General features: G+C 45.1%; 1 protein-coding gene across 1 annotated transcript; it reads right to left on the minus strand.

The window, feature by feature from the left end:
* Nucleotides 1–764: 764 nt before the first annotated feature.
* On the minus strand, nucleotides 765–10,514 carry RBM43 (RNA binding motif protein 43). The gene is made up of 4 exons (XM_054723456.1): nucleotides 10,167–10,514; nucleotides 6,513–6,723; nucleotides 4,070–4,158; nucleotides 765–3,275 (listed from the first exon to the last, which is right to left on the minus strand). The coding sequence occupies exons 1-4, from the start codon at nucleotides 10,167–10,169 to the stop codon at nucleotides 2,496–2,498; spliced, it is 1,083 nt and encodes a 360-aa protein (XP_054579431.1). The 5' UTR covers nucleotides 10,170–10,514; the 3' UTR covers nucleotides 765–2,495.
* Between the last annotated feature and the right edge of the window lie 836 nt (nucleotides 10,515–11,350).

Raw genomic sequence — 11,350 nt, forward strand, 5'->3', positions numbered from 1 at the left:
TGACAGGATGCTAAGCTTTGTCAGCAGAGGGCGCCAGAGAGACATTGCAAGAGAAAGGACTGTAGTTCCTGTTTCAGTGTATTTCAATAGGCAGGCTACCCAGAATCCAGCTCTCCCAGCACCAGCTTCTGAAGCATGGGCGCTTCTCCACCATCAGGCTTATGCACCATGGGCAGCCTCTCCAGTGTTCAGCCCCTGGCACACAAGGCCTCCCCAGCAACCCCTTTAGCCATTTTGTAATGGAATGCCCTGGGTGAGATACTCCCTAAAGGATGGATTTTCAGCAAGATCCCCTAGTACAAGCCCTCCAGCAAGGACTGACTCTCAGAGGGGGGCTGAGTTCTTCCTTGGTTGCTCTATTTAAACTGCTCCTTATATCTTTTATTCCTATATTTTTTTAGTTCTTTATTTCTTGCTAGTCAATCCCTCATTAGTTCAATGCCCTATTTTAGTTAGCAACTCTTTATATTACACTTTCCGTATTCAAATTATTGTGTGCCTTCTCTCTCCTGATTGGACCCAAACTGAGACAAACTTCTTTTTTCTTTTTCTAAAACATATTTTATTGATTTTTTACAGAGAGGAAGGGAGAGGGATAGAGAGTTAGAAACATCGATGAGAGAGAAACATTGACCAGCTGCCTCCTACTAGGGATGTGCCCGCAACCAAGGTGCATGCCCTTGACCACAATCGAACCTGGGACCCTTCAATCCGCAGGCTGACGCTCAATCCACTGAGCCAAGCCGGCTAGGACTGAGACAAACTTCTTGGAGATACTTTATTGGGCACTCAATATAAATAGCAAATTTCCCGTGATAAGTTTATTCATACAGAAATGGAATGTTGTGTTTAAAGAAATAGGAATTACTTACATATTTGGGATTTAGATAGCTGAGAAAAATTAAAGCATATGGAGGTTTTTCTTAATCTTTTCTGATATAAACAATCCCAATCATAAGCATGATTGTTTATTAGAGCTATGCGAGATGTATACACTCTGTTATCCTAGGAGGGTCTCTGCAGTGGCCCAGCCACTTAAAACTGGCTTAATCCAAAGTTAAATTCAGGGTAGTCATACAACGCAATGACTTAGGAGCCCTGGCTTCCCTTCTTCACTAAAGAATTTTCAAATCCTCTGTCATTTTTAAGGAAAGACTTCTCAATTCTTTAGTAGAGTTGTAGGAGACTAGTTCTATAAAAGGGGGGAGCACCGTACAGTAATTAAGAGCACAGACAAGTTACGTCAGTACACTTCAGTTTCCTCATCTGTGAAAAGGGCATAACACAGCACCTACATGATAGGGTTGCTGTCAGAACCGAATGAAGATATGTAAAGCCCTTAAAATTATGCCTGGCAAGTAGTATTTGTTATTCTTTTTGTATTGTTTCATTTGATTTACTTTCCTCTTAGTTCCATATGTGAAAACTGACTTTATTGTTCAATTACAGTTTGCTTTTAATATTACTTTGTATTGGTTTTAGGTGTACAACATAGTGGTTAGACAATCATATACTTTACAAAGTGTTCCCTCCGATAGTGCCAGTACCCATGTTGTTATTTTTATCACCTATGATCTAACTCCTCAAATGTTGTTGCTTTAACAATACAATTATAAAAGGGGGAATAAAGAAAAAAAGATGTTACACTATATATATAACAGAACCAACATTTTATATAAGCAGTTAGGCTAGATAAAAATGTTCCATATGTTTAGTAGCCTTGTACCAATGGGATTTAGTCAAGTAATAATTTAACTTGCATCAGAAATACTTCCCAAGTGATTTTTGCAAGCATTATTTTCTTAAATTTTTTATTTCATTGATTTTGAGAAAGTAGCTTCTCAAGTGACTTTTGCCAACATTCTTTTCTTTAATTTTTTTTATTGATTTTTAGAGAGCAAGGAGGAGAGAGAGAAACATCAATTTGTTGCTCTATCCATTCATCCATTCATTGGTTGATTCCTGTATGTGCCCTGACTGGGGATCAAACCTGAAATCTTAATATATCTGGATGATGCACTAACCAACTCAACTACCTGGCCAGGGCTTGCCAGCATCCTTATTCTATGTAGAATAAATGCTGTAAATGCTAAGAAATTGCCAATATAATAATCATCATCATCTGAACTTCTCGAATATTAGAATTTAAGCTACTTCCTTTTCTAAGAATTTGGAGTTTCAGAGAAAGTGAGATTTCTTCAAAGCTTAATGAGATTTTTTTTCAAAGTTTTATACTTTAGATATTATCTTTGTAGTCACAGACTAGGTTTAATCCCAGCCCCATTCCTAGCCAGCTAGATAACCTCAGACAAGTGTCTTAACCTCTCCAAATCCTAGTTCCTTCCCCTATAACATGAGGATAGCAATGCCTCTAATGAAGGATGGTCTCAAGGATTAAATGAGATAAAATGGGTAAAGCTAACATCATGCATGGCATCCTCACTGCTCAGTACGGAAAAGCAGCAGCCATTATCATCTCTATTGCTGAGATTCTATCACCTCACTGTTGGCCTTATGAATTTCATGACCTCTTTTTTAAATGAGTAAACGTCAGAAGAAGGTCCTATAATATCAATGTGTGTCTTGTAAAAATTAATCAGAAGTTTCTGATGGTACCTCGAACTTAGTTGTTCAAATGCCAGCTTAATATCTCCTCTCTCTCTCTTTTCCTTTCCTTCCAATTCAAACGTCTCTTTTCTAAGCTCAAAGTGAAGAGCATGTGAATATTTCTCAATGTATTCTTTTACAAGTTTTTCATTGTTTGGCCGCAAACCATCTCGAGCATTTTTGATGCAAATTGTGGTGATTTCACCTTCCACTCTCTCCTGACATAGCACATGATATTTTTTCAAAGTGCTTTCATAAAAGTTGCTCTTCCTTTTCAGGTACAGAAAAACATCTGTATCGAGAACAAGCATCTCTCCACGTCTGGCAGTCTCTCCATGTCTAGCAGTCTCGGGTACTGAGGACCTGGGTGACGGCAAAGAGTTATTACTTCTCTGTAGATTCCTTCTGGGGCTCTGTCTACTCCTCTTTTCCCCCTCACTGGTACAACTCATGTTTTTTTCTAAAAGAGAACTTGCTTTAAATAGCAAAGATTCTTTGAGCTTCTTGATAGCCAGAAACGATCCTTGAACGGAGATTCTTCCATTTTGTTCCAAAGGACTGAAGCACAAACTTGGAATTTTCCTTTTCAGGTCCCTCACCAGACTTTCCAGGAGGAATTGACCTCGAAAAACAGAGAGATCAAGAATAGCATTTACAGAGATCAAGACCTAAAATTAAAGAGAGAGAAATTAAAACAGCACTGCCTAGTGGAGCAGACAGCATAAACACAATCTTTTTCTGCCACTGTCTCTGCAACAGTTACCCTAAACCAGTCCCCAATTCCCTAACACAGACTGGCTTCTTACGCCATAGCAGCCCATCAAAGGGATCCCACAACCCCACAGAGCCCACAATGTTCAATTTGGGATTCGCAGTCCCTCGCTGCATTCCCCAAAACAGCGCTGGCTAAATATTTTTTAACATCAGAATGCTTTTTTGAAACAAAGTCTTAAGTAGAACCCATAGATATACTGTTCTGGTTCTGCTCTGTGGATAAAGTGGTCCCCCTCGACAGCCCCCAAATTTCAAGTTCATCAGATGACTGCACAGAAGCCTGGGTTTCTTACCAAATAAAGTTTAAACCAATGCTTTGAATTTTAACTTTTTCTCTGATTTCTTCCTTTCCTGTATCTTCAAAGCTTCTTTTTAATGTTCATGGGTTTTTGTTTTTCCCCAAATAAGTTTTTAGGTAGATAGCTGACTGACATCATCCATGAGAGCATAAAAGCTCACTATCACTTTAAAAGCATCTCATGAGACATATAGAAACATAAAAACAGACCAAGCAGTAATCAAAAAATTTTAAGATACAGGGTTGGCCTTTAACACTGACTCAGGTTAAGGAGTTTGCATTTTCTTTCCAAATCATGGGATAACAGTGCCTTGTGTCTCCTACGTAGGGAACACTTTGCAGAAAACCGGGATCCAAGACTACCAGCAGGCCTTCAGCATCACACCTTACCTTTTCACTGAAATGAGAGACTGTGAGTTGAATGTGTCCAACCTTCTTTGCTAGATAGTGTTTCTTTTTTCTGATGACGTTCTCTGCAACTAAGTGGAAACAGTGCCATCAGAAGTGTTTGTGCCTTGACACACTAATAATTATTTTAATTAATAAAAATAGAGCCATAGCTGGTTTGGCTCAGTGGATAGAGCGTCGGTCTGGGGACTGAAGGGTCCCAGGTTCAATTCTAGTCAAGGGCACATGGCCAGGTGACGGGCTTGATCCTCATTAGGGAGTGTGCAGGGGGCAGATGATCAATGACTCTCTCTCATCGTTGATGTTTCTCTCTCTCTCTCCTTTCCTCTCTAAAATCAATAAAAATATCCTAATATATAAAAACCCTGGGTCATAATGTCCAGTAACAACCAAGGCTCGACCAACCGGAAGTCAATCCTGCAGTGGCAACCCAGCGCTGACTGCTCCCGCTGCAGGCGCAGTGCCTCAGCACTGACTGCTGAGGGGGCTGCGAATCAGGGCCAGAGAGAGGCCTGAAGAGAGAAGCAGGGACTGATCCGTTGCCTCTGTGGCAGCTTTTGATCAGCACTTGCCTCTCTCTTTCTCTCCCAGTCTGGCCAGCAGCCACACCTCCATTTCTCTCCAGGCCTCCACCAGGGCTGCTGATCAGCCCCGCCTTTCTAATCAGGCCCCGTTGACAGGCCCAGAGAGGCTGACTGGCATAGAAACCGACCAACCAGAACCAAATCTAGGTCAACTGTGAGGAGCCAATGGCTGCCTAGGAGGTGGAGCTTTTGACACTGACTGGCATAGAAACCGACCAATCAGAACCAAATTGGCCAGCAGAGGAGGGCCGTTGGGGGTGAGATCAGGCCGGCAGAGGAGGGCAGTTGGGGGCAAGATCAGGCCGGCAGGGGAGGGCAGTTGGGGGCAACCAAGCTGGCAAAGGGAGGGCAGTTAGGGATGAAATCAGGCCGGCAGGGGAGGGCCATTGGGGGCTAGATCAGGCCAGCAGGGGAGGGCAGTTGGGGGCAAGATCAGGCCAGCAGGGGAGGGCAATTGAGGGCAACCAGGCCAGCAGGGGAGGGCAGTTGGGGGAGAGGTCAGGCCGGCAGGGGAAGGCAGTTGGGGGCAACCAGGCCAGCAGAGGAGGGCAGTTGGGGGTGAGGCGAGATCAGGCTGGCAGGGAGGGCAGTTGGGGGCAACCAGGCCAGCAGGGGAGGGCAGTTGGGAGCGGAATCAAGCCAGCGGGGGAGGGAAGTTGGGGTAGAGATCAGGCAGGCAGAGGCAGTTGGAGGCGAGATCAGGCTGGCAGCTGAGAGCAGTTGGGGGCAAGATCAGGCCGGCAGGGGAGGGCAGTTAGGGGTGATCAGGCAGGAAGAAGGGTTAGGGGCAATCAGGCAGGCAGGCAGAGGCAGTTAGGGGTGATCAGGCAGGCAGCAGGTGAGTAGTTAGGAGCCAGCGGTCCCAGATTGCGAGAGGGATGTCCGACTGCCGGTTTAGGCCCGATCCCTATGGGTCCCTGATTGGAGAGGGTGCAGGCTGGGCTGAGAGAAATCCCCCCACGCCCCCCCCCCCACCCCCGTGCACGAATTTCGTGCACTGAGCCACTAATTTTTAAATAATAATAATAGAGATGTTCAACTCTATTAGTTAGAATGCCTGAGATTTTTTTCTATATTTTTTCCTCTAAATTCAACTTTTAATATTTTCCCTTCTACTTTTAATACATTAAAATTCATTTGTGTAAACATGATCCTAATCAGACTTTAAAAAACACTCAGTTATACATGACTAGAAAATAAACACCTAAAAGTTAATCTCCCACTCTGTTAATTATGACCTACAGGACACTTCACCTTCTCAAATCCAGGATACCACACTGTCTGCTTTTCCTCTTATTCACTGGCTGACCTGCTCAGTCTCCTCTGCTGATTCTCCTTTTCTTCCCATTTTCTAGATGTTGGCATGCTTCTATCTCAGGCCTCAAATCCCTTTGCTAACCTACACCCACCTCCTGGGTGATTCATGGCTTTAGATACCATCACTACATGTATCACTTTCTAATTTTTTCTCTGAGGACATAGAGAGAGGAAGGGACAGGGAGGGGGAGAAACATCAATGTGAGAGCAAAACATTCATCTGCTGCGTCCTGTATGCCCTTATGGGGGATCGAGCCTGCAACCCAGGCATATGCCCTGCTAACTGAACCAGAAATCTTTCGGTGCCAGAGACAACACCCAACCAACTGAGCCACACCAGCCACAGCAATTTCCACATATATTCTTGCTAGTGCAATATTGTGCCACTTTTATATTCAGAATAGAATACTTTTTTTAAAAGCCACTTTAAACTTGACCAATCCCATGATTCATTTTAATGGAATTCGATTTTTAATTCATTACAGAAGCATTTCTAAGATTACAGAAATTTGATTTAGAAATACCTGTTTTTTCTTTGAATGTTACATATGCAACTCCCCTGGTTCTTGTTGGATATATCACATTTTCAACAACCCCGCCTTCATTCTTGATATCTTGGAAGTGTCTCTTCACTAATGTGGTCAGTGATAGATCATTAAAAAGGCCGACCGGCAGACCAGCAACTACAACCGTTCTTTCAGAAGCTTTGGATTCCTTGACATTCAAAACTGATGCCTGTAAGAGAAATAATAGGATGCTCTTTAAAATATGTAAGATTCTACTTATCATAGGCAACATCACATACCAGTAGGAGAGGCTATTACTCAACAAATGTACCAGTGCAGGTGATTAGATACTTTAGATAGATAGATAGATAGATAGATAGATAGATAGATAGATGATAGACAGACAGACAGACAGACAGATAGACAGAATATAGGGTTCACATAAGAATTCGAGAGTTAAATGTAAAAAGTGAATCCTATTTTTATACATGGAAAACATTGGTTAATATTTGTCTGATTTTAGAAATGCCTAAAAATAATAGAAGTCACAAAGGAAAAGATCAAGAAAGACACATTTGAATTAAAATTTTAATTTAAAAAAAAGTCAAGCTAACCCGAGGTGGTGTGGCCAAGTGGTTGAGCTTTGACCTATGAACCAGGAGGTTACCGTTTGATTCCTGGTCAGGGCACATGCCTGGGTTTTTAGGCTCCATCCCCAGTGGGGGCGTGCAGCAGGCAGCCAATCAATGATTCTCTCTCATCATTGATATTTCTATTTCTCCCTCTCTCTCTCTCTGAAATCAATTTCTTTTTAAAAAGCCACGCTAACCACAAAAATACGTTCATTTGGAGATGGCTGTATGTTTTGATTATAGAGTCCAAAATACATAAGCCAATAAGAAACACATCCCCTACTTTTTTGTCAGAATCAGGAAAAAGTCACCATAAAAAAATAAAACCCTGGCAATAATACTAGGGCTGCAGTGGAGTAAATCCTGCCTCCAAGCACCTATGTGAGATGGAATTGAACCACTAAGCGTATCTGCCATTGCAGACCCTGCCACCACACTGGGCACAGAGTACCAGCTACAAGTAGGTCCTTCTCTGGGCTCACTCGCTTTGAACCTGTTGTATTATCCAGTTAAGGGGCTTCTATTTAAATGTCTTAATTTGTCCCCAGTCTATTTAGGGAAGTGGACCCATAAGCTTCCCTGCCCAGTGCGTATAGGTGGCCCCCAGCTTGACTGTACCAGAGCTCAGACATAATCCCTCCTAACTTACCCCCAGGAAGGACAGCCTGTCTCACGGGCCTGAGTAATGGTTAACAGATCACAGAGATGTTGTGGGCTCTCAGTTGGAAGAACTCTGTACTCAGAGTAGGACTTCACTGGGGATAATAGGCAAACTACTTCTGACCGCCCAGGTCAAGTTCATAGTCTAAATACACACCCAGTGTCCTGTCCATTCCAAAGGCACCTTAAAAGGCATGGGAATGAAAATGGCTCATGATGAGATACATAAAACGAGTATCTCCTAGAAAGGGAACCCATAATAATAATCTATTGACTGATTACTATGGAAAGTACTTCTATATATTTTTTTTTTAATCCTCATCCTAGGATATGTTTTATTGATTTTTTTAGAGAGGAAGGGAGTGAGAAAGCAACAAAAACAAACATTGATTGGGCCTACTTGCCCAGAGCTGGGATGGAACCCGAAACCTAGGTATGTGTCTTGACCAGAATCGAACCTGCAACCTTTAGGTGCACAGGACAATGCTCCAACCAACTGAGCCATCTAGCCAGGGATGAGAGGTATTTAATGGCGGAAAACAGCTTCTGAACAGTAAAAATATGTAAACGTGTTCCTCCATCCTAGCTGCAAGTGGTAAGATGTTAGTACCCCAAAATAGGTCTTCCTAGCAGTGGAAAAAATGACAAGAGAGATTTGTCAGATGTTCAGGGAATTTTACTTCACAGGAGACTTGTCTTCATTACCATACATCTGGCTGTAAAGGTCCACACCGACTTCAATGGGTAAATGACTAGTGAATTAACTTCCTTTTCGCTCTTCGCCAATGTCAACGAAAAACTTTCCATTTAAATTCAGAAAACCTGCCGAAACCGGTTTGGCTCAGTGGATAGAGCGTTGGCCTTCGGACTCAAGGGTCCCAGGTTCGATTCCGGTCAAAGGCATGTACCTTGGTTGCGGGCACATCCCCAGTAGGGGGTGTGCAGGAGGCAGCTGATCGATGTTTCTCTCTCATCGATGTTTCTAACTCTCTATCCCTCTCTCTTCCTCTCTATAAAAAATCAATAAAATATATATTAAAAAAAAATTCAGAAAACCTCACCTCGCCTCTGCCCTCACCAACACTAATGCCACACAGTATTTCTTTATTCAAGTGTCTACATTTAACTTACCTTTGAAATCAAAGGAACTTCTCCCTGATAGCTATTAATCTCTTCCATCCCCATAAGGTAAAGAGGTGTCTTTGGAGAGAGCCCTTTCTAGAGTTCTCTCAGAGATACAGGATTTTGAAACGAGAGCAGCATCTTAGCCAGGACGTATTAAGGTGATGGCATTTTCCCTGTATCAGTGATATATTTTAAGAGATTTCTGACCATCGTGTCAGAAACCAAAAAGATATAAAGAAAAACTTGAGTTTATTTTTGTAAGTCACTGGGGGAAGGGAATTCGATCCGTTCACGGCACCTGTTTATTTTTATTTCCTTAAAACCGGTTGTTTATTGTCACTGCAGTAAACAAAACCACACGTGCATCTCACACTGCTCGGGCATTTCCGGGACCCTGGCATTTCTAAGTGAGAATTCAGGGCGCTGCCACTGCTTTCAAACGCTGGATGGAAGGCTGTCTCTTGAATTTGCCAGCTGTTCTTGCTAGCTAGCACGGAGGGTGAAAGCACAGAGCCCTTGTCCAGAGGAAGGACTAAGGCCACAAGAGAGAATTCTCACTGATGCAGACAAGGCACCAATCTGGACGCCTTCCCAGCCTGCGTCCTTGGCTGGAACCCTTCTTACTCACTGGCCCTTTTCAAAAGGAAACGGCGGCCTCCCTTTCTGGGTAACTCCCTCCGCTCCTGTTCACCAAAGCGGGGGATGGTACGAGGAACAACAGTTAAGCCCTAACTCAGCCTGCGAAGCGACTCCCCGGCGGAACAGCTGTGTCCCCGGCGACGGGGCCCTGGGAACGGGAGGTGGCCGCGCTCCGTCCGCCCTTTGGAGCGGAGCCTCTGGCACAGCCCGCGGGCGCGCAGTTTCCAGGCGGGCAGGTGCAGAGAGGCAGGGAGACGTGTGCTGGCGGGGTGCCTCCAGGGCAGTCGGCTCTCCCCCACCCCGGACCCCTGGGCCCTCGCCCGCCCCCACCAGGCCCCGCATCCTTCTAGGGGACCCTCGCCCGCCCCCACCAGGCCCCGCATCCTTCTAGGGGACCCTCGCCCGCCCCCACCAGGCCCCGCATCCTTCTAGGGGACCCTCGCCCGCCCCCACCAGGCTCCGCGTCCTTCTAGGGACCCTCGCCCGCCCCCACCAGGCCCCGCGTCCTTCTAGGGACCCTCGCCCGCCCCCACCAGGCCCCGCATCCTTCTAGGGGCCCTTAGCGACGGCACGGAGACGACCCTGCCCTGCAAAATCCGAAGCAAAAGCAACTTGCCATGTTGGAGCAGAGACGCGCCCTCGGCGGTCGGCGGGGCCGGAACCTAGCGGGGCGCGGGCGGCGGGGCGGGCCGGCAGGCAGCTTTCGGTTTTATTTTCCCGCTCCCTTGGAGACCACGCGACACCAGGGCGGCCGTGGGCCGGGAGCTCGGACCCGGACGGGCTGCTTGGCGGCGCTGGCCGGAACCCCCGGGAGTTTCACAACTTTTGAAACCACGCGGGAGTGAAGCCAGGGTCCCCCGCGGGAATTCGGGGATTCCCGGGGTCTGCCCGGGCCTCGATGGAAGCTGATTTCCTTCCTACGCCTCCCCAGCCCTCTTCTCACCCCGGCACCTCCGGGCCTCCTCTCCGTCACCTTCCAGCCCCCGGCCAGGCGTGCAGGGCGCAGGAGGAAAAGCGCATCCCTGCCAACAGCGAGCTCAGCATCTGGACCACGCCAAACTCGGACCCGAGTCTGGCACCTGGGGGGACCCGGGGGACCCACATACACAGCTTCAAAGTCAGAGAGCATGAAGAAGGCAAAGGCAAATAGGAAGAAGCTCAGTTTTACTCTTAAGTAAAGACATACAAATTGAAATCATGAGATCCCTTTTTTCTGCGATTAGATTGGCAAAAATTAAAGTGTGCTAATATCCAGTGTTGGCCAGTGTTGCAAGCCTAGATAGGTGCAAACATTTCAGAGGATTTGGGCCCCTTTCAAAATGTAAAATGCTAAAAGTAAAAATGTAAAAATGCGCATAAACTTCGCAATTTCACTTTCAGAATTGCACTGAAGTTATAGTGCACAAGCAACACTAAGATATTGTACAGACATTTTAGTTGTCTGTTTCTTGTAATACACATAATTGTTTGGGGTGTGGGTTTTTTTTACATAATTGTTTTAAAAGTGGATCCACCCTAAGGCTACGAAGATTGTAAAATAACATGAATTCTATATGTAATTCCCCAATTTATATTTCATCTTCAGATACCTATGCTAAATGCTCACTTCAATGTCTAATAAGCATGTGAAATTTAACAAGACCAAACAGAACTCTCTGTCCTCCCTTTCTTCCCCCTCAGGAAATATTTACACTATTTACTATTCAGCAATACCTACTCCGGAGCGCAAGCTCAGGCTCACAGGTGTTCCTTGATTTCTCCTTTCCTCTGCTCAATTAGTATAGTCTATAAGCCACACAG

This window comes from Eptesicus fuscus, chromosome 11, assembly GCF_027574615.1.
Source record: "Eptesicus fuscus isolate TK198812 chromosome 11, DD_ASM_mEF_20220401, whole genome shotgun sequence".
NCBI classification, from domain to species: Eukaryota; Metazoa; Chordata; class Mammalia; order Chiroptera; family Vespertilionidae; genus Eptesicus; species Eptesicus fuscus.